The sequence below is a fragment of the Manis javanica genome, chromosome 5, assembly GCF_040802235.1.
Source record: "Manis javanica isolate MJ-LG chromosome 5, MJ_LKY, whole genome shotgun sequence".
Taxonomy (NCBI): domain Eukaryota; kingdom Metazoa; phylum Chordata; class Mammalia; order Pholidota; family Manidae; genus Manis; species Manis javanica.
In genome coordinates, this window is record NC_133160.1 from 53,379,223 (window position 1) to 53,403,867 (window position 24,645).

A 24,645-nucleotide genomic window follows, 5' to 3' on the forward strand; every position below is an offset into this window, starting at 1 on the left:
GTTCAACCATTGTGGACAGCAGTATGGAGGTCCCTCAAAAAGCTCAAAATAGAAATACCATTTGACCCAGGAATCCCACTTCTAGGAATTTACTCTAAGAAGGCAGCAGCCCAATTTGAAAAAGACAGATGCACCCCTATGTTTATCGCAGCACTATTTACAATAGCCAAGAAATGGAAGCAACCTAAGTGTCCATCAGTAGATGAATGGATAAAGAAGAGTACATATACACAATGGAATATTATTCAGCCCTAAGAATAAAACAGATCCTACCATTTGCAACAACATGGATAGAGTTAGAGGGTATTATGCTCAGTGAAATAAGCCAGGCGGAGAAAGACAAGTACCAAATGATTTCACTCATATGTGGAATATAAGAACAAAGGAAAAACTGAAGGGACAAAATAGCAGCAGAATCACAGAACCCAAGAATGGACTAATAGTTACCAAAGGGAAAGGGATTGGGGAGGATGGGTGGGAAAGGAGGGAGAAGTGGGGAAAAGAAGAAAGGGGGCCTTATGATTAGCATGTATAATGTGTGTGGGGGGGACGGGAAGGGCTGTGCAACACAGAGAAGACAAGTAGTGATTTTATAGCATCTTACTATGCTGATGGACAGTTACTAATGTGGTATGTGGGGGGGACTTGGTGAAGGGGGAAGTCTGGTAAACATAATGTTCCTCATGTAATTGTAGATTAATGATACCAAAAAAAAAAAAAAGTGAATGCGATCATACCAAGTGACCAATGCCCATGATAAAAAAATAAATAAAAATAAAAAAAATAAATGATTTATTTGTTGAGATACAGTCTTTCACAAGTTTTATTTTATGAAAATGGTATTTCTTTAAAAAATTTTCAAATTACTCCTTATAGGCTTGAAGGTTTTTTTTGTTATTGGTCCATTTGTTACTTGAAAAAAAAGTATTTTGATTTTTCTTATATAGGATTATTGTAAAAAACAAACTCAGACATACTGAGAAAATGAAAATCCTTTATCTGCTCACATCTTTTACCAGGTTATTAACAGAGAGATTCTTTTCCAGACTTTTAAATGCATATGTAAAATAAGTATTTATATAAGTAGAATCATACAATAATACTGTGTGTGTACTTCCTCACTTGTCTCATATATCTTTTTCCATGACAATGCATAGATATCTGTCTCAACTTTATAATTACGCTGAAAAATCTATCATAGTATGGATATACCATACTTATTTAGTCCATTTCTGATGGGTATGTTTTCTTTTTCTGTTTCTGTTTTTTTGGCACTATGAACACCTTGGGAGATTTGTCTTAAAATTGTGTTTGCATAGTAAGCACACTTTATTTTAGTGACATACTTAGTTGGAACAGCTCCTGGTGGTAAACAGCTGGGGGAAGATTTATTCCCTAGAGACTGTCACAGTGTATGTGTCATTTTTGATAAGGCTTTAAAGGTAGCCTTACTATATACCATGAAAGAAAAAAATGTGAAACAAATTTATGTGTTTTTAATACACTACTGAATTTTATGTCTTTCGATGTATTTGTAATATACAGTGATAAAGAATTACAGTAATACTGCTTTTTAGCCATTTTATGGTATTTGTCTTTGGAAAAACTTCTGATATATGGAGAACAATGACTGTAGTGCATTAGTAAAGCACTTTTTAGGTGAATACAGCAGAATTGCACTTGTCCTCCCTCTTTAAGAATGTCTCCTTGAAAGAAGTTTTTGAGATCACTGTTACTGCTTCTAGTAGGGTTGCCAGATAAAATACAGGCTATTCAGTTAAAATTTGAATTTCAGATAAACAACAAATAACTTTTTACTTTATGGATGGGACATTCTTATTCTTTGTTTATCTGAAATTCAAATTAACTGGGTGTCCTTTGTTTTTTATACACTAAGTCTTGACAGCCTAGCTTAAGGGGAACTAGTAGGTTGTGCCAAGACCTGCTGCATCTGTATTTAATATGTTTCAGTTATTGCATATTTTGATGACAAGCAAGATTACAGTGATCCTAAGAAAAACAACTTGGTAGATATGTAAGTTTTACTATATTATTATAAAACAAAAGACTCCTGATTCTTTGTTTTTCCACATTCCTTCCCTAGTAAAAATAGCTAACTCCTTTACACAATACAAAGCTTAGGAAGTTATGTGCCATTGTAGATTACTGAATGTTGAATATTAATACTTATTTTTTTTGAGCTTTATCATTCTTTCAACTAAGTTACAAATACTTAAATGCCATTTCAGTTTATATGAAATGCCTGTTGTTGAGGAGGATATAAAAATTGACTAAGATCTGGACTCTTGCTCTCAAACATCTTAATATCACATCAAAGAGTTGGATATGTAAACAGATAATTGCAATACAGGATAATGAACAGTGGCAATAGTAGGCAAACAACTTGTTCTAGAAGTACTTGGGGTGGAAAAATTGATTCAGACTGGGGGAATTATAGAAATTACAGGCTACAAAATAAATATGAGAAAAGTCATGGAAACTTTCATATTTGGGAATTAGGGACAAGGCAAATAAACAGCTATTTGAAGTAATACAGGAAATAAGCTGTCAAGGTGGCACATTAGTTTATTGGGGCTACTGTAGTTTCATAAACTAGGTGGCTTAAACAGTAGATATTTATTGTGTCTCAGTTCTGGAAGCGAGAAGTTCAAAACTGAGGTGTTAGCACTTTGTCTGAGGGCTCTGAGGGAGAATCTCTTTCATGTTTCTTTCCTAGGTTTTGGGAACCTCCCAGATTCCTTGCCTTGTAGATGGTATTGTCCCTGTGTCTTCAAATCATCTTTCCTCTGGGTCTCTATGTGCAAATTGTCCCTTTATATAAGGACATGGTCATACTGGATTAGGGCTTCTCTTATTTTAACTGGGTCATCTGCAAAGACCCCATTTCCAAATAAGCTTAAATTCACAGGCACTGTGGGTCAGGACTTCAACATCAATTGGAGGGACACAATTCAACCCTTAATAGATGGGTTGAGGGTTATATTTCAAAGTCTTGAAAACCATTGTTAAATATGTTCAACTTTTCTTTTAGACAAATGGGGAGTCATGAAAGCTTTTTGTACAAAGAAAATATAAACAGTTCTGGTTGTAATGTGGAAAAGATGCCCTGCAAAGTTGAGGGCAAGTAGTAGTTTTGAATACTTTTACTACTGTTACAATAATAATAGCTATCACTAATTGAGTAGTTAATCTGCACTAGACACTGTGCTAAATACTTTGTGTATATTTAATTTTCAAGGGACTTAGTGAGGTATCAATAATATCTTTTTTGTTAATATGAAGAAACAGATTTTAAAGAGAAGAACACAGGGTTGGGGAACAGGGAGAGATCTTGATAATTTGTTCCATTTAGACTTGGTAAGTTTGCAGTATTGTTTGAATATTCCCATAGTGGTGTAAAGTTGGTAGTTTAAAATTTGGTTCTGCAGTTGAGATGGGTCGGGGTAGAAGACAAATAGAATTCAGCAGAGAGGAGCTGTTTGAAACCATAAGAATAGGTAGGCTTGCCTGGGAAAGTAGTATAGAGTTTAAAAAAGAAAAAAGATGCTTAGGACAGCACCTTAGTAAGCTGACTTCATTTGAGTCACTGGAAATGGAAGAGGAGTCTGAGGAGATGCTTAAAAGTAGAGTGGCAGAAAGAAGACAAAAAGGATTGAAGAAATAATTTTTAAAATGAGGTCAGTGTATGAGAGTCTGCAGAAAGGCAATGGAAGATGAAAACAAATAAAATTTGGTCCTTATTGACATTTTGACAGAATAGTTTCAGTGAGGTGATGGAATCTAGATTACAAGGCATATGTGGGCAATGGATCAAAGAGTTAGACTATCTCTTTGAGAAGTGTATTCAGGTATAAAAAGCAAAGATCTGGAGCTCAGTTAAAGAAGAGTTGAATTGTTTTAAATACAAAAAGATTCCTGCTTTTTTATGGTTAAAGAGAAGGAACAATTGATGTATAAAAACAACCAAACCCAACTAAGATAGGAGAGAGAAGAGGGTCCTAAATCCTTACTGGTAGGGAAGGTGAATTGGCCTTGTACAGAATTCTGATCCTCAAGTATTTCATAGTTCAGACAATTTTATTTATTTCCTACTGGTAGAGTAGGGGTGGGGAGTTCACAACATAAAATAATCTCAGATTAGTGTTACTATTAAAAACACTGCTAAATTTCAGAGCATTGAAAAAAGGTACAGGTCCCTTGGATTGTATATAAATAAACTATTCACTGCTTGGGTCAGTACTGCTAGTTCAAATGCTACTTACGATGTTGCTTTCTGAGTTTCTGGTTAGTGGAGACCTCGTCAGTCTTTACCTATCCCATGCTTGTCTTTAATAGCTATTTTATCGCTAGGTGTTGCTGCTTGTAGGCTGTGGTTATAAAGCTGAGCAAGAAGCATGGAGATTCAAATGTTAGTATATTCCATTTGGGGAGATAATTTTTTTTAATATTCAAAAGTTGGCTCACATTTTTTGCCATATACAAAGTAGGGAATTCAATGTTAATATTCAACATCTGCTTTTTAAATATTTACTATTATCTTTGTTTTGTAACATTTAAATTTGTTGTGAACTTTTATACAAAATGAAGAGCATATAAAATATGTATGTTTCAGTTTAAGAATAACAAGAAGAATATTACCTATAACTCAGATTAAAATAAAAATTACTATTATTTTAAAAAAGTGTGTCCCTCTCATATCCCCATCCCTGTCCCCAGTGGTGCCATTATTCTGACTTACTTATTATTATTTCTTTACTTTTCTTCATAGTTTTATTATCTGTGAATATATTCCTAAACTATATATTGTTTACTTTGAAAAACTGAAGAGCATACCAAACTAACTGAGTTAAGAAAGGGCAGCATTACCATAGTTTAATGAAGGTTTCCAGGAAAGGGCTGACTAGTCTAGAATCAGGTTCATTGAGTTCAAGAGCTTCTACTCAGGTAATAAGCAAGCAGGGTCATGAGTTCTTGGAAACAAAGGGCCATCTCAGATAGGTATCCAGCTGTGTTACAGTATGGACCTGGTATTGCAGGTTTGTTCAGCAGCTTTCTAGTCACATGAAAAGAGTACTGTTTTTTTAAAATTTTTTGTTTTTAAGCTCTTTGTGGTCTTCTTCCAACACTTAGGAGTAGATCAAAGCAGAACACATATGGAAGGTGAAATGACTGTTCAGCTGATTGAGGTAGTGAGGCAAGGTAGAGTGAATAAAGGTACATCAAGGAAGCCAGAAACGGTTTTAAAAAAATTGGAATAGGCTTATCTGGGCATTCTGTCTTTAGGAACAATGTCAGTGGTTGTCTTGGTGATGACAATTTATCATAATGTCTTAGCAGTCACGTTGCTACAGTCTGGACTGGTTGCCCTTTAAATGCAGTGCACAGCTGGCAACATCCTGGAATCTCTCTTTAGAATCCTCCTGCAGATTACTATTGTCTTTCTTCCATGTTGGATCGCCTGTATTCTGTATCCTAAGTTGTCATCTTTATTAATTTATTCTTTTTTTGATGGAATACACTCTCCAATATCTTAAGAAAGGATGCATGGAAGATAAATGTTTTGAGATCTTTCATGTCTGAGAAAGTATCTTTATTTTACTTTCAAAAGATGGTTTGACTGGGTGAAGAATTAAATTTGAGACAGGAAATAATTTTCCTTTTATAATTTTGAAGAAATATCTCCATTGTCATGTAACTTCCAATATGACTACTGAGAAGACTGAAGTCTGAGTCTTATTCTTTGTATGTGACCTTTATTTTTTTTCTAGAATCTTGTAGAATCTTCTTTTTGTCCCCATTATTGTGATATTTCACAGTGGTGTGCCTCAAGCATTGGTCTTATTTTCTTATGCTAAATACTTGGTACTACCTCTCAAGTGGGCAGCACAGGAAAATTTTCTGGAATTCTTTCATTTCATGCTGACCTTCCCCCCCCCCCCCCCCTTAATTTTATTTTTCCTCTGGAACTCCTACTATTCAGATATTGGACCTCCTGGGCTGGTCTTCTAATATTGTTCTCCTTTCTCTCTTATTTTCCACTGCTTTATCTTTTTTCTCTCGTTCCTGGAAGACTACCTTAATTTTATCTTCCAGGGCTGTTTTTTCATTTCACCTATAATGTTTTTAATTTCTAAGAACTCTGTTTTTTAATGCTTTTTATTAAAATTGTATTCCATTCTTTTATGGATATATCTATCTTTTATCTCTGAGGAATATGAATATATTTGTGTGTATATATTCTGTTTTAGAGGCTTTTCCTCGGATAACTAGTAATATTGGCTATCTGTTCATGATTAAAAGTAGAGGACTAAAAAGCTGATTAGAAACTGTTTTTGGTATAGTAGTGATGCTAACAAATGTGCCTAATACGTCTCAAAGATGCTGTTGTTTCTCCTCTCCAGGAACTAACTCTTCAATCTTCTGATGAGGTTGGGGAGTCCAGCTGCCTAGTATTATAGGAGGAGGGAACAGGTCTAGGAATCAAAGTGCTTTTCAAACAGCTTTAATGGAATCTTCCTGGTCTTAACCCTCTTCTCTTTACCATCTGCTGCTCCCCAGTTTCCAGAAGTAATTGGTTTTGCTCTCTGTGGATTCTCTGTGTAAAGTGTGTGGTTTCTCAGCATTTTTTGCTGCCAGGCTATGATTTGGTTTTCCTGGGTCTGTTAAGCCACATACTACTACTCATCCATCCACTTTTAGTCTTCCTAGATTTTGTTGCTCTTCCTTCTCCTTTGTTGCTCATCTGTCTTTTCCATATGGTTTTTTTTTTTTATATTTGAAGGTCTTTTACTGTGCTTTAATGGACTTTCATTGACACAGTGAAATTATATGCATACTTTTAATTTTTCATCTTAATGCTTACGCCTTGATTATTTAAAATGTTTAATATGTCTTACCTCTTGAGACTTGAAAAGACTATTAAAGTTAGCCCTTTACGTCTCATTTTAGTTTTTATGTTCATATTTATAATACGTGAAACTCACTGTGTAGTCTCCTTGAGACTATATGAACTCAAGTGAATCCAGACTTGTGAAAAAAAAAGGTTGATTGTTTTTTAAATTTGCTCTTGTAGGAAAGTGGAAAGGTTTCTGAATATCCAGCAGTGATTGTGGAGCCAGTTCCAAGTGCCAGATTAGAGCAGGGCTATGCAGCCCAGGTTCTGGTTTATGATGATGAGACTTACATGATGCAAGATGTGGCAGAAGAACAAGAAGTTGAGACCGAGAATGTGGAAACAGGTAGACATCTCATGTAATTTCCTTATTTATAACTTTCCCCTTTTGTAAGTGTCAGCATTGCTATTTCCAGAGAATAATAAATCAAAGAATGTCTTTTTAATGCTATTTAGTATAGCTTGGAAACCAGTAAAGCATCACTTGTTTAGGAGAATTTATGTAGATATAAGAAGTCCTACATTTTAATTCTTTTAACTGTAACAGAGTTTCATATCATGGACCCTAAGGACAAAATTACAGGCCCACAATAATTACTTATTTATTTATTTTTATATTGAGGTATGTAAAATAAAATGTACAAATCTCAGTGTACAGCTTGATGAATTTATAAAAATGAATTATTTTATAAATTTGTTACAATTTTTTATGGAGATGTGAATAATGACTAGTTATTAAGTCAGTCGGCTTGTATACAAGATTAAATTTTTTAATTCAAAAAATGAATATAGTATTCTCATTCTATAACAGGTTAAGAGTTTCTTTGAATTAGTATCAGTGGAGCAGTGTAATTCTGTTTTTCTTACATCAGAAACATTTTCATAGTATTCTATTAGATTCCTCTTCCTTTTTTGTTTCCCTAGAAATTTTAATATTTTAGTCTGTCTGTGGTAAGATAACTATATGTTTAATTGGTGATTAGTATGTGTAAGTCTTGGAAAAACCTTTATATTTTTGCCACTGACTGTAATGAAAATAGAGTATTTTACCAGACGGATTGTAGTTGACTATTTTATAATAAACATTAAAATTTATCGTTAGCTCTTAATAGAGAAAGAGAAGTCTTATACTTGGTTTACAACCCTAATACAAATTCCTAAGTATTTAGGTAAATTTCTATAAATATAGCAAAGTTTCATGATTAAGAATTTTGAGGATTTGATATTTTTCTGCTTGTTGAGGCTCAGTAGCACTCCTGAGGACTACTAGTTTCTTCCAGCTGAAAGCTGTTCTTCCTTGCATTTTACTTTTATTGATCTGAAAGATTAGAAGTTACCTGCTCTTTCAGAGCAGTGATGACAACAGTGCTGGCAAATCCCATGTAAAGTGGCAGTCAGTTCATTTTATCAAAACAGTTCAGCTAAGCACTTCATATAGGCATCATGACTATAGTTTGCAGTGGTACTTGATTTTACAGTATATAATGCTAGTGGCAGGAAGATACATATGTTTTTTTTTTTGAGTTTGGAGAGTTTTGTAGTTTGAAGCTTGAAGTATAGTGGTACAGATGAATTTTCTTGAGGAAAAGAACAGGCAAAACATTTAACAGTATTATGCAAGATTATATAGATATTGTAACTGATGTTATTATAGGAGTTATAGTTAGTATTGTAACTAAACAGAAAACTAATAGCACAAGAAAAAAATATGATAGCTTAAGTTGAATTGAAAAATTAGAACCTGTTTGAAATATCTGGAAAAATTTTTGAGCAAACAAGTAAGAGACTATGATTTTAATAGCAAATTGGAAACTTTGTAAAAAATGAAAACTAAAGTGCCAAATTTGCATTAGTAGAAAATATATTTATAACATTAAGATATCAGAGCAGGGTGGACATATGGTTGTGCAGTTGATGGTCAGTGCTTCATTAATTTAAATTACTCAGAAAAACAGTTCCAAATAGGAAGCAAATCTGACCTGTTTAAGGGATTTTATTTTCATAGTTTTCTTGACCTCTGAATGTGACAATATTATTTGGAGGGCAGAGGTATGAGTGATTGTGATTTTGAACAAGAGTATGTACAAAGTCTGGGTAAAAGATGAGTTACTTTTGTGTTATTTTAAAAATGATTTTGAATCCTTGATAATTTTTTTAGCATTTTCTTCAATACTAAAAGGAAGTATAGCTATTCTTGTCTCTCTTTACAGAATAACGCATAAAACTTAGATTTCAGACAACTTTTTTAAGGGCAATGCCAAATTCAGACTGAAAACTGTACATCTAAAACCACAACTTAGAACACTTGGATTTATTCATCATAAGACATGTAAAACTTAGAGACTACAGTATACTTCATTATTTTAAATACTACGGCTCATGGATTTTTATAAAACTAAAAATTGTTAATATGTATAGATTTGTTTAGAATCAGCTGATCTAGCTTAATTTTGTTCAAAGAATGAAATGCATTTTTAAACAAGTTAAACTGAATAATTTTCATCCTGACATCTAGAACATGTAAGAATAAAGATTGTTATGACTTATCTTAATGCATGTTTCCTTTTACATAGTGAATTAGGATCAGATTTATTTATTGTGGTGGTATAAATTTTTAACTTAAATTCCATATATGTGTAAGGTTTGGAGAAGAAGCTGATGGGAAGGAAAAGGAATATTTATAGGACTGCTAGAACACTTTCTATATTGGGAATTGGTGGAAATAAGATCCAAACAGAGTAAGATTTCCTTTTGTACATCTAGGAAATACTTCCTGGAATGCTCCTATATTATAAAATATTCATAATTATGTTGATTGGCCTGTTATATCAGTTTTCTGCATGTTTATGTTGAAGGTTTTCTTCTTTTATTCAAATATGCCTGTATGTCTGTACGAGAAACAATGTTTGTAATGTCATCCAGTCAGGAGTACTAAAATTGTATAATGATGTATATTTAGCCATTTTCATTATTTTGTGTATAAAATGATTTCTTATTTTGTTAATAGGAATTGCAGGCTATATTGCTTCACCTCTTTATAGACTAAAAGTCTACATTCCCTCACAGAGCTTATGTATAATAGTAATCCTCTCTTAAAATTTTATAGGAAAGACCAAAAATATTTTGAAACTTGACAAAATAGGCATGTTCATCTAAAGCTATAAATTGCTTTTTGATGGTAACTGAAAATTAGTTATAAAGAGCTTTTGAGGAATAGTAATGAAGTATGATGAAGGGTGGTTTTAACTCTGGCAGGCTGGAAATACCTTTGCCAGTAGCTACAGATTGATACCCACCAGTTCTGGGGGCCTGCTGGGTAGACTGATGCAGTGAGCTGGAGGGGAGGAGTCTCTTAGATTCCCTAGTAAGATTTGAAAATGTAGTTTTTATGTTCATGCTTAAAAAGTGATATATATAGATGGATTAAAGACGGTGGCGTGAGAGGGGAGACAGAGTCTTCCTCCTAAAACTGTATACAATTAGAAAATTTAATTGGTGCAACTAATCCTGAGGGAGCAACAGGAAAGAGGATGGCATCAGACTGCACACACCTGGAGAAAAGAGCAGACCTCAGCGGACGGGGTAACGTACCAGAGCTGTGGTTCCGCGGGACCCGAGCCCCTCCCCCATCCCAGCTCACCGGTGGGAGGAAGACAAACGGAGCAGGGAGGAAGTGGAAGGCTTGGGACTGCTGAATACCTAGCTCTGGAGATCTGCTCTGGGAGAACAAACCTACATTTCATGGTGCTTTCATGAGACTCGCATGGAAAGTTAATACAGGCAGACTTCCTGGAGAAACTGGGATTCCGGCCGCTTATGGAAAGCAGGGATACCTATCTGACTGCTCTGGGACAAAAACTTATACCTGTGTGACTGGCCCACTGGCTCAGGCAGTGGAGACAGGCACAGGAGCCAGGAGGTGGGGAACAGCTCTTTCCTACCCCCAGGTACCAGTGCCCCTCCTCTGTGACCCCCAACATTGCTTCAGGGGCTGAGCAGCTCCAGAATAGAGCTTCTGGACACTAGAGGGCACCATATACAAACATGAAATGCCAAAGGAACCTTGTCCAGAGTAAAATTGTTAATATAACTCCTGAGAAAGATTTAAATGATATGGACCTCGTGACTCTTCCTGAAAGGGAGTTCAAAATAAAAATAATCAACATCCCAATGGAGGTACAGAAAGACATCCAAGAACTCAGGAATGAATTCAGGTCAGAGATCCAATTATTAAAGAACACAATGGAGGGTATTAAAAGCAGGTTGGATATGGTGGAGGAGAAAATAAATGAAATAGAAACTAGAGAAGAGGAATACAAAGGAGCTGAGGCACAGAGAGAAAAAAGGATCTCTAAAAATGAAAGAATATTGAGAGAACTGTGTGATCCATCCAAGTGGAACAATATTTGCATTACAGGGATACCAGAAGAAGAGAGAGAAAAAGGGATAGAAAGTGTCTTTGAGGAGGTAGTTGCTGAAAACTTCCCCAATCTGGGGAAGGAGATAGTCTCTCAGGCCATGGAGATCCACAGATCCCGCTACACAGGGGACCCAAGGAAGACAACACCAAGACACATAGTAATTAAAATGGGAAAGCTCAAGGATAAGGAGAGACTGTTAAAAGCAGCCAGAGGCAGAAATAAGATCACATACAAGGGAAAGCCCATCAGACTAACAACAGACTTCTAAGCAGAAACGTTACAGGCCAGAAGGGAGTGGCATGATGTATTTAATGCCATGAAGCAGAAGGGCCTGGAACCAAGATTACTTTACCCGGCAAGATTATCATTTAAATTTGAAGGAGGGATTAAACAGTTTCCAGATAAGCAAAAGCTGAGAGAGTTTACCACCCACAGACCTTCTCTGCAGTCTATTTTGGAGGGACTGCTATAGATGGAAGTGTTCCTAGGGGTGGATAGTTGTCACCAGAGGTAGGAAAATTATGGTAGGGAGGGTGGAGCAGCTGATTGTGAGGCAAATGCAAAATTAAATTGACTATTCCCAAAGCCAATCAAGGGATAGAGAAAAAGTATAGAATCTGATACCTAATATATAAAGAATGAAGGAGGAAGAAAAAGGAGGAGAAATAGAAAAGAACCTTTAGATTGTGTTTGTAACAGCATACTAAGTGAGTTAAGTTAGACTCTTAGATAGTAAGGAAAGTAACCTGGAACCTTTGGTAACCACGAATCTAAAGCCTGAAATGGCAATAAGTACATACCTATCAATAATCACCCTAAATGTAAATGGACTGAATGCACCAATCAAAAGACATAGAGTCACTGAATGGATAAAAAAACAAGACCCATCTATATGTTGCTTACAAGAGACTCACCTCAAACCCAAAGACATGCACAGACTAAAAGTGAAGGGACGGAAAAAGATATTTCATGCAAACAACAGGGAGAAAAAAGCAGGTGTTGCAGTACTAGTATCAGACAAAATAGACTTCAAAACAAAGAAAGCACAAGAGATAAAGAAGGACATTACATAATGATAAAGGGCTCAGTCCAACAAGAGAATATAACCATTATAAATATATATACACCCAACACAGGAGCACCAGCATATGTGAAACAAATACTAACAAAACTAAAGGAGGAAATAGAATGCAATGCATTCATTTTAGGAGACTTCAACACACCATTCACTCCAAAGGACAGATCCACCAGACAGAAAATAAGTAAGGACACAGAAGCACTGAACGACACATTAGAACAGATGGACCTAATAGACATCTGTAGAACCCTACACCCAAAAGCAACAGGATACACATTCTTCTCAAGTGCACATGGAACATTCTCCAGAATAGACCACATACTAGGCCACAAAAAGAACCTCAGTAAATTCCAAAAGATTGAAATCTTACCAACCAACTTTTCAGACCACAAAGGTATAAAACTAGAAATAAATTGTACAAAGAAAGAAAAAAAGTTCACAAACACATGGAGGCTTAACAACACGCTTCTAAATAGTCAATAGATCAACGACCAAATTAAAATGGAGATCCAACAATATATGGAAATAAATGACAACAACAACACAAAGCCCCAACTTCTGTGGGATCCAGCAAAAGCAGTCTTAAGAGGAAAGTATATAGCAATCCAGGCATATTTAAAGAAGGAAGAACAAACCCAAATGAATAGTCTAATGTCACAGTTATCAAAATTGGAAAAAGAAGAACAAATGAGGCCTAAACTCAGCAGAAGGAGGGACATAATAAAGATCAGAGAAGAAATAAACAAAATTGAGAAGAATAAAACAGAAAAAATCAATGAAACCAAGAGCTGGTTCTTGGAGAAAATAAACAGAATAGATAAGCCTCTAGCCAGACTTACTAAGAGAAAAAGAGAATCAACACACATCAACAGAATCAGAAATGAGAAAGGAAACATCATGATGAGCCCAACAGAAATACAAAGAATTATTAGAGACTACTATGAAAACCTATATGCTAAGAAGCTGGAAAACCTAGAAGAAATGGACAACTTCCTAGAAAAATACAACCTTCCAAGACTCACCAAGGAAGAAACACAAAGTCTAAATAAACCAATTACCAGCAAAGAAATTGAAGTGGTAATCAAAAATCTACCCAAGGAAAAAACCCCTGGGCCAGAAGGATTTACCTTGGAATTTTATCAGACATACAGAGAAGATCTAATACCCATTCTCCTTAAAGTTTTCCAAAAAATAGAACTCATTCTATGAAGCCAACATCACCCTAATACCAAAACCAGGCAAAGACCACACCGAAAAAGAAAATTACAGACCAATATCCCTGATGAACGTAGATGCAAAAATATTCAATAAAATATTAGCAAACTGAATTCAAAAATATATCAAAAGGATCATACACCATGACCAAGTGGGATTCATCCCAGGGATGCAAGGATGGTACAACATTCGAAAGTCCATCAACATCATTCACCACATCAACAAAAAGAAAGACAATAACCACTATGATCATCTCCATAGATGCTGAAAAAGCATTCGACAAAATTCAGCATCCATTCATGATAAAAACTCTCAGCAAAATGGGTATAGAAGGCAAGTTCCTCAACATGATAAAGGCCATATATGATAAACCCACAGCCAACATCATACTCAACAGTGAGAAGCAGAAAGCTTTTCCTCTGAGATTGGGAACTAGACATGGATGCCAACTCTCCCCACTGTTATTTAACATAGTACTGGAGGTCTAAGCCACGGCAATCAGACAAAACAAAGAAATCCAAGGAATCCAGATTGGTAAAGAAGAAGTTAAACTGTCACTATTTGCAGATGACATGATATTGTACATTAAAAAACCCTAAAGAATCCACCCCAAAACTACTAGAACTGATATCGGAATACGGCAAAGTTGCAGGATAAAAAATTAAAACACAGAAATCTGTGGCTTTCCTATACACTAACAATGAGCCAATAGAAAGAGAAATCAGGAAAACAATTCCATTCACAATACCATCAAAAAGAATAAAATACCTAGGAATAAACCTAACCAAAAAACTGAAAGACCTATACCCTGAAAACTATAAGACACTGTTAAGAGAAGTTAAAAAGGACACTAACAAATGGAAACTCATCCCATGCTCTTGGCTAGGAAGAATTAATATCATCAAAATGGCCATCCTTCCCAAGCAATATACAGATTCGATGCAATCCCTATCAAATTACCAACAACATTCTTCAACGAACTGGAACAAATAGTTCAAAAATTCATTTGGAACCACCAAAGACCCCGAAGAGTCAAAGCAATCCTGAGAAAGAAGAATAAAGTGGTGGGGATCTCACTCCCCAACTTCAAGCTCTACTGCAAAGCCATAGTAATCAAGACAGTTTGGTACTGGCACAAGAACAGAGCCACAGACCAGTGGAACAGATTAGAGACTCCAGACATTAACCCAAACATATATGGTCAATTAATATTCGATAAAGGAGCCATGGACATACAATGGGGAAATGACAGTCTCTTCAGCAGATGGTGCTGGCAGAACTGGACAGCTACATGTAAGAGAATGAAACTGGATCACTGCACAAAAGTAAATTCAAAATGGATCAAAGCTCTGAATGTAAGTCATGAAACCATAAAACTCTTAGAAAAAAACATAGGTAAAAATCTCTTGGATGTGAACATTAGTGACTTCTTCATGAATATATCTCCCCGGGCAAGGAAAACAAAAGCAAAAATGAACAAGTGGGACTATATCAAGCTGAAAAGCTTCTATACAGCAAAGGACACCATCAATAGAACAAAAAGGTACCCTACAGTATGGGAGAATATATTCGTAAATGACAGATCCGATAAAGGCTTGAGATCCAAAATATATAAAAAGCTCACGTACCTCAACAAACAAAAAGCAAATAATTCAATTAAAAAATGGGCAGAGGAGCTGAACAGACAGTTCTCCAAAGAAGAAATTCAGATGGCCAACAGACACATGAAAAGATGCTCCACATCGCTAGTTATCAGAGAAATGCAAATTAAAACCACAATGAGATATCACCTCACACCAGTAAGGATGGTCAGCATCCAAAAGACAAACAACAAACAAACGTTGGCGAGGTTGTGGAGAAAGGGGAACCCTCCTACATTGCTGGTGGGAATGTAAATTAGTTCAACAATTGTGGAAAGCAATATGGAGGTTCCTCAAAATGCTCAAAATAGACTTACCATTTGACCCAGGAATTCCGCTTCTAGGAATTTACCCTAAGGATGTAGCACTCCAGTTTGAAAAAGAGAGATGCACCCCTATGTTTTTCGCAGCACTATTTACAATAGCCAAGAAATGGAAGCAACCTACGTGTCCATCAGTAGAAGAATGGATAAAAAAGATGTGGTATATATACACAATGGAATATTATTCAGCCATAAGGAGAAAACAAATCCTACCATTTGCAACAACATGGATGGAGCTAGAGGGTATTATGCTCAGTGAAATAAGCCAAGTGGAGAAAGACAAATACCAAATGATTTCACTCATCTGTAGAGTATAAGAACAAAAGAAAAACTGAAGGAACAAAACAGCAGCAGAATCACAGAACCCAAGAATGGACTAACAGTTACCAAAGGGAAAGAGACTGGGGAGAATGGGAGGGTAGGGAGGGATAAGGGTGGAGAAGAAGAAAGGGGGTATTATGATTAGCATGTATAATGTTGGGGGTGGGGGAAAGGGGAGGGCTTTGCAACACAGAAAACAAGTAGTGATTCTACAGCATCTTGTTATGCTGATGGACAGTGACTGTAATTGGGTTTGTGGGGGGGACTTGGGGTAGGGGAGAGCCTAGTAAACCTAACGTTCTTCAAAAAAATAAAAATAAAGAAAATAAAAAAAGTGATATATATATATATATAGGATATAAATTATACAAGGTTATTACAGATTACCATTTAAAAAGTAATAGGCTTATACTCATGCAATCAATAATGGGTATGTTTTGCTATAAATCTTTTAAGACTTGGCTGAGAAGATTGAGCTGTTGAGAATCTGCTTCATCTTGCACCTTTCCTTGCTATTTGTATCCTTTTAACTTTCCATTTAATTTGTTATGTGGAAGTGCTCTATTTTCAACATGATTCTTTCCTTTAAGGGGTTAATAATTTAGTTGTGGAGATACAATATATATGTTTTATTCAGAATATAAAGCAGTATAGAATCAGTTGAGTGCTGTTTACAAATTCAAAGAAATTTTCAGAAAAGGAAGGTTTAATTTACAAGATTAAGGAATGTTTTAGAGACAGTAAAGGAGAACCAGTGGTAGTATTTGGATAGTGCCCTGCCTGGGCACTCCATTAACCAAACCAAATCTGGACTTATGGGAGTCCTTGACAAAATCAGCCTCCTGGGACAGAGAGCGGAGGAAGAAGGGTGAAAAGTTGATCTGGAGGGGCAAATGGAAGACATCTAGTAGAACTGAAGTTTAGTGAAGAAAGGTCAAGAGAGACTGATTTGGGAACCATCTTCCTTGAAGCCATAGGAATAAATGAAATCTCCAGGGGGAAAGGTATTTGAGAGATTTCCCTATAGTGGAAGATACTTAAATTCTGTATTTGTCTATGATTATGAACAAAGAAGACAGAATTAAGGAATTACTCTTGGAAAATGTTTACATTTTGAAAACATGAAGAGTCAAAGAGTAGTCAAATATGATAGGAAATCCTAGATGACTGTTCCTGAGCTTAACTTTTTTTTTTCTTTTTAAGCCTTTTAAGTAGCTCTCTTAGTAGGAAAGGGAAGAATATTGATTGGATTAGTTAGTCCTGGTTTCACATTTCTGCGTTATCCCTTACTTTGTAGTATTTAGCCTTTTCTGAGTCTGTTTCACTGTCATAAAATAGGAATTCAGGGTTGTGAGGGTTACATAAGATAAATATATAAAACCCAGTTCTTGTGACATAGTAAATGCTCCATATAGTGTTCCTTTAACTTCATTTGGACCTTTCCTTGTGCCTTCAAATATGGAGATCTTTTATACACTAAAACAGAACATTTGTCAAGTTTTCTGTTGTATTTTTCTCTTTTCTTTCACTTCTACTTTTTAAAAAAGCAAATGTTTTATCCCTTCAGTCTATACTTTACTTGATCATTCCTTCCTTAACTTACTGTGCTTTGATATGTATATTTATCATTCTCTTGAAGCTCTTTATCAGATTTCAAAGGCCACTCCTGCCAAATTCAGTGACCCACAGAATCCTCCAGAAGTAAATCCTTCCTAATCTGGCCTTCTTATCTACTGAAACACTGTAATCTAGCTGTTTTCCCTACTGCCCCTTCATGGACTGTGCTCTTTATGCTTCTGGGCTTTTCCTCAAATACAGTTTTTAATCAAGAATGTATTCAGGTATGAGCCATTCTTTAATTTAGGTTCAACTACATGAAAGTTTCCACAAGGATTGTAGCCTATCTTAAACACACCCCTTTCCTGATGTTTTGTTAGACCATCTGGATTTATGCACTTGATCTTTGCTTTGTTTTACTATTTTTGTACGTTTACTCCTTTTGTCTTCAAAGTGAGCAGGTAAGTCCCTTGAAGATAGAGAACATATTTTTTATTTTTTTGAACATAGTGTGTATATAATACAGTATTTAACTCATGGTTGTTAAGAAATACAGACTGAAACAAATTGACTTTTGATTTAGACTTGCAGTATAATCAAGAACCATCTATGTAAAAATCTTAAATATATTTTTTTTGTTTACATGCTAAATACTGAATACCTGAGGGTTATTTAAAATACAAAAAAGAGTCATCCAAAAAAATGTAAATGTGGTCATCTCAAATATATCGGAACCATAATGCTGTCATATTTAGATTGACTTCATTTTAAAATTACAGTGGGTTTTAATCATTGTTGCTTACACCTAAATTTTATTTTTTTCTTAATAAAAGCAACATGTACTCATTGGAAAAATTAGAAAGTATTGCAAAGAATAAATAAATAGTGAAAATTCATGTCAAATATTCTGAATTTATAAATGTCCTTGTAACAGTTATATTTAACACATATATTTAAATCAGTAAATAGAGTTTTATCATAATTGAGTGTCAGTTTTTCATTGGATTTTGCAATCTAAAAAGAAAATGAAATGAAGCTTTTGCTTTCTAAACTACCCATCATCTTACCAGCAAGGGAACAGTAACTACTCCTTTTGTATATTTCCTGCTAGTCTTTTAAAAATGTACATTATCAGCATAATTAACATGTTGTAGTAGACTTATTAATCTTTACCAACCAACATTGGCTGAAAGGGGTCTGGTAGCTTCCTGACTCTCTATTCTCATCACTGGGAGCAGGACTTTAGTTTTTAACCAGGTATCAGAATATAAAAAGTTGGTCTTACTAATTAAAATAATTACCAAGAAAACTGGAAAACTTTTTTCATGGTCAACAAAGTTATATTTAGAGATTAGTTGAAAAGATAGATGACAAGAATTTTTATATAACAAGAAAGCAGCTTTTTTAAATAGATGTAAGTTCAGATTTTTTAAGTGCAGGTTAGAAAAATAAAACCAGATTTCTGTCTGTCTTGAAAAATAAGGAGACAAATTTCTTTCTTGAAGAATCTCAAGACTAAGTTGACTTCATGATGAGCTATGATAACTTTTGTATTTGTTACACCATCAGAAATCCTCCCTGTGGCACAAAATGACTCTTAATTAGAAAATATTGTTGCCACAGAGAGGTAAAAGATTGACATGAAAAACTGGGGATCTGAAAAAGAGCCCCTATCCTAGGATTACCTGAAGGTGAAACATATTGAGCCAGAAGGAAGACAATGCTGGTAAGGTTGGTTTTTAATTTACTTAAGAATGTTTACAGTTTTACGCTTAATTACAATTATTTCAACTACCTATACCATATTTTTGTTTAAAGGGTAACAAAGATTCCTCCTTAAGGAGGGAGAAATAATACAGTAGTATTTTTCTTCCTAAATAATTAGCTATCTGAGTTATCCCCTGCCATGTTCCTATTTTTTTTTCTTTTCATAGATAAAGCTCTAGGGCTATTTCATGCCTCCCCTTCCTTTGAAGTTACTACTAACTGAACATCTTCAAGTCTCTTTCTCTTTTTCCATTTCCATTACTTCTGCTTCTAATCTAGACTTCTTCCTAAAATTTTTTGAAGAGGTGTTTTCTTCCAATTATCTATTTTCTTGAGTTTAGCCTAGTCACTAATTTTCTAAAAAGGTAAAATGTGAATCTTAAGTTCATTTAGTTTTGATTCTTCCATTGTTTGAATTATAATTGTACTGGGTTTAGATCAGAAAGCATTATTGGAGAAAAGTTTTTAATATTTTAATAACCATATTTCACTTAGCCTAAGATGCCATCAATTGTAAAAAACATATTTAGACACTAAAAGAAAAATGCTGCCAATTATACATTTTAGGATACTATCAGTAGTAAGATACATCTTGATTGAAGAGATGTCAAAATATGAAAAAAGGTATATCTTAGAATTAAAGAAATATGTTATCATGCAATTATGAATCTTCCTGAAATTCTCACTTACTTGGAGGTTAAAATATCAGGTTTATGAAAAATGGAGGTAAGTTGTAGTTTGTGAAGTCTGTGTGCTGAGTAAGATCTCTAAATTCTTTACTGTCTTTTAAAAGAGAGGGTATTTAAGTAAAAAATCATGTAATTGTATTGTTTAAAAATATACGAAGTAACCATAATGTATTATTATGAAGAGTACAGGAGATAAAAAGGCATTTTAATATGACACATATATTTAAATCAGTAAATAGAGTTTTATCATAATTGAGTGTCAGTTTTTCATTGGATTTTGTGATCTAAAAAGAAAATGAAATGAAGCTTTTGCTTTCTAAACTACCATTTTAAAATGGGATCCTTTAAAGGGCTCTTTAAAATAGCCACTGATTTTTAGTGCACTTGAATGTATGTTTTACAGATTATTAATTATGTGAAGGAGAAAATAGTGGCCAAAAAAAACATCAATTAATGAAGCAGAAATGAAAAGGAATGTTTAAAAAAATTTTTTTTATTAAGGTATCATTGCTATACACTCTTATGAAGGTTCCACATGATCAAGATTATGGTTATTACATTCACCCATATTATCAAGTCCCCCAAATACCCCAATGAAGTCACCATCCATCATTGTAGTCACTGTAGTGCCACAGAATCACTACTTGTCTTCTCTGAGCTACACTGTCTTCCCCATGACCCCCCCATACCATATATACTAATCATAATACTCCTCAATCCCCTTTTCCCTCCCTCCCTACCCACCCTACCCCACCCCTCCCCTTTGGTAACCAGTAGTCCCTTCTTGGAGTCTGTGAGTCTGCTGCTGTTTTGTTCCTACAGTTTTGCTTCGTTGTTACATTCCACAAATGAGTGAAATCACTTGGTACTTGTCTTTCTCTGCCTGGTTTATTTCACTGAGCATAATACCCTCTAGCTCCATCCATGTTGTTGCAAATAGTAGGATTTGTTTCTTTCTTATAGCTGAATAGTATTCCATTGTGTATATGTACCACATCTTCTTTATCCATTCACCTACTGATGGACACTTAGGTTGCTTCCATATCTTGGCTATTGTAAATAGTGCTGCAGTAAACTTAGGGGTGCATATGTGTTTTTGAATCTGAGCACCTTTCTTTGGGTAAATTCCTAGGAGTGGAATTCCCAGGTCAAATGGCATTTCTATTTTTAGTTTTTTGAGGAAAATCCATATTACTTTCCACAATGGTTGAACTAGTTTACATTCCTACCAGCAGTGTAGGAGTGTAGGAGGGTTCCCTTTTCTACATCCTCACCGGCATTTATCGTTCCTAGTCTCTTCGATGTTGGCTGTCCTAACTGGTGTGAGGTGAATATCTCATTGTGGCTTTAATTTGCATTTCCCTGATACTTAGCAATGTGGAGCATCTTTTCATGTGCCTGTTGGCCATCTGAATTTCATCTTTGGAGAAGTGTCTGTTCATATCCTCTACCCATTTTTTAATCAGGTTATTTGCCTTTTGGGTATTGAGGCCTGTGAGTTCTTTATATATTTTGGATGTTAACCTGTTGTTGGATATGTCATTTACAAATATATTCTCCCATACTGTAGGATGTCTTTTTGTTCTGCTGATGGTGTCCTTTACTGTACAGAAGCTTTTTAGTTTGATGTAGTTCCATTTGTTCATTTTTGCTTTTGTTTCTCTTGCCTGAAGAGAGGCGTTCAGGAAAAAGTTGCTCATGTTTACATTCAAGAGATTTTTGCCTATATTGTCTTCTAAGAGTTTTATGGTTTCATGACTTAATTCAGGTCTTTGATCGATTTCGAGTTTACTTTTGTGTATGGCATTAGACAATAATCCAGTTTCATTCTCTTACATGTAGCTGTCCAGTTTTGCTAACACAAGTTGTTGACAAGGCTGTCATTTTCCCATTGTATGTCCATGGATCCTTTATCATATATTAATTGACCATATATGCTTGGGTTTATGTTTGGGCTCTCAATTCTGTTCCATTGATCTATGGGTTTGTTTTTGTGCCAGTTGACAAGGAATGGTTTTAAATGGTCTGTATATTTTTCAAGAAATAGCTGATTGATATAAAAGGAAAGATAAATGTATTTAGAAAACAAATCATTAGAGGAAGTTTGTTTGACTTTGGAAACTAGTAGCATTCATTCCTTTGCATTCAGACTTTTATTTTTTAAAGCACTAGTTAACTTTCAATTTTACTATATCACAGTGAGTCTAAGTAATACAATTGTTTTAACTCAGACTGAGGAGAGGCTAAAAATGGATTATATAGAATTTTAAATGAGTAACACACAAGGTTTCAAGTGTTTGCCAAGTACAGATAGCTCAAGGTTCTTAGATATACAGATAGGAATGCTTTAAACTGTATCTCCAGGCCAACCATATATCCATATGTTCATTCTTCTGCCAACTCTCGCCAAGGACCTAGAACCTTTCAGGCTCAGAGCTGAGTGTATTGTAAACAAGATCCTGCCTTTGCCTTCACCAGGCTTTCAGCTTTCTGGAGAAGATGAACAATTAAACATGTTATTACAATAAATTGTGATGAGTGTTATAACAGGATTAATGAAAGGTTTAGGGATTATACAAAGGGAAATGCCTGGGAGGGCAGAGAATGCCGTCCTGAGGAAGTGACGTTTAAACAGATTTGAAGGCTTTCAAGTAATTAGCTGAGCAGAGCATGAAAGTCTGGGAGAAAGGGAAACATGAGCTATTTGAATTGCAGAAAGGAATTCAATAAGGCTGGGATATGGATTATGAGAAGGAAGGGGGATTAAGTGAGGCTAAACAGGTAAAAAAAAATCTTTCTGCTGAGGACTTTGTAAGCCTTGCTGTATCTGTTGGGCCTCATCTAAAGGACATTGGGAGCCTTTTAAGAGTCCTAAACAAAGTATGATTTTCATACAGATTTAGTTGTTTCTACAATATAAGTAGTATAAATGAAAAGTAAAATAAAACAAAGCATTACCTGAAATAAAGTTTGAATTCCTTAGCTCCCCATTCACAGCTCCTACTAGCTAGTTAACTATTCTTACTCACCTTTCACTAAATTGGTTGCTTCTAAAGATTTAGGCTAAAGGTCTGTTCATTGCCCACACTAAGCTGAAAGTTACAAAGGTGAAGGTAGTCGTACAGTTAGCCTTTCTTTTTTTGAAATTAAAAGCTGGGTGCTTTGGTACATGCTCGTTCAGGGGAAGGAGGAATCATTGTCCCTTTTGTATCCCCCAGGCCCATTTGTAAATTCGGAAGAGGCTGTTTTCTCAGATTTGTGAAAGGGCACATCAGGTGAAGGTGCTCAAGAACACTTTAAAAACAATTGTCAACTGTTAACCTTTGTGCCTTTTTAAAAATCGTTTTGTGTTTGGGCCTCCTTGGTCATATGAAGCCTGTGGACCTTCTCTCTGAAGAACATTTAAAAATATATAAAATAAAATACCTAGAATTACAAAGGAACCAAATATATTGAAATGCAGCTTTTAGACTATTTTAAATCATGTTCTTTTAATGCATATGCTTCTTTAATAAAGCATTAAATAATGAGATCTAGTGGCATATATAATTTACAGCTATAATTTCAAAGTAGTGATGACCATAAGTGGTATTTTGAGATATCTGTAACATTTTTCCTGTCATTAAGTCACAGATACTGCCAAAACTATTGTGGTTTGTGCCTTTATTTAAAATGAAAGTGCTAAATTTCAGTCAGAATCTAAAAAACTTTTCCTACGTCTCATCCATATATTATTTTAGCTGTCATCCACCCTTTCTTCATCCTTCCCTCCTCTTTCTATTCTATCTACTTTGATTCTCTTTTCCCTAATAACTCATAGTAGGGATCCTAAATCCATTTTAAATGTGTCACTTATTGAATACACTTCTTTGGTCCCTGCTAAGGAAAAAAAAAAGCTGTATTATGGTAGTTTTTCATGATCCTTAATTGGTATAATTTAGCTTATTATAAAACATTCTAGTATTTGAGCATTTAGAATATTTCTTTAAAGGCTCATTTAACATTTTATAACATCTTAGTTGTCTTGAGATCCCTCCTATTTCCACAACAAAAATTCCTGTGATCAGTGGTTCTCAAACTTGAGCATATGTCAGAATCATCTGAAGCACTTGTAAAATACAGATTGCAAGCCCCACCTCCAGATTTCTGATTCAGGGGTCTGGAGTTGGATTTGAAAATTTGCATCTTACCAGGACTCCAGGTGATGCTCACGTTGATGCTCTTGGCTCAGAGATCATACTTTGAAAACCATTAAATGAATTGTGGGGAACAACACACCAAGGAAGTTTCTTTCATTGTAAAGTTTCTTACTGTGTTTTATTATACTCATCACAAAAGATTGTTATTAGAGGTGAAAAGATACTAAACTTCTTTCAGGTTTATATGAGATGAGGTAATGCATTACCATTATTAATTAATTCATCAGTAAACATTCTTTAAGCATTTACTGTGTGGCAGGCACTATTCAAGTCTTGGGACTAGAGTGGTAGACCAGACAGGCAATGTCTCTGCATTCATAGTACTTAGAATCTAGTGGCAAAAACATGTAAGTTGCCATACTGTAAAAATGCTTTGTACAAATCAGAGTACATAAATTAACAACTCTTGAAATTGTTCTTTAGAGTTCATATTTATAATTAAACTACAATAGTTAACTCCCTAATCATTTCTTTTCAAGCAGTTGAAGCAGCAGATAATTCTTCCTCCATATGATAGTTACT

General features: G+C 35.0%; 1 protein-coding gene across 10 annotated transcripts in view; it reads left to right on the forward strand.

Annotated features, from left to right (window-relative positions):
- Positions 1-24,645, forward strand: part of ELF2 (E74 like ETS transcription factor 2) — a 119,602-nt gene that overhangs the window by 49,839 nt on the left and 45,118 nt on the right. For 7 of the 10 annotated variants that reach the window (XM_073237037.1, XM_036998551.2, XM_036998553.2 and 4 more), the window contains one exon: positions 7,094-7,259. The exons of the other annotated variants lie outside the window; for them this stretch is intronic. In XM_073237037.1, coding sequence (XP_073093138.1) covers positions 7,205-7,259 — 55 coding nt within the window. In that variant the 5' untranslated portion in view covers positions 7,094-7,204. The remainder of the gene's footprint in view (positions 1-7,093; positions 7,260-24,645) is intronic. 10 annotated transcript variants of the gene reach the window in all.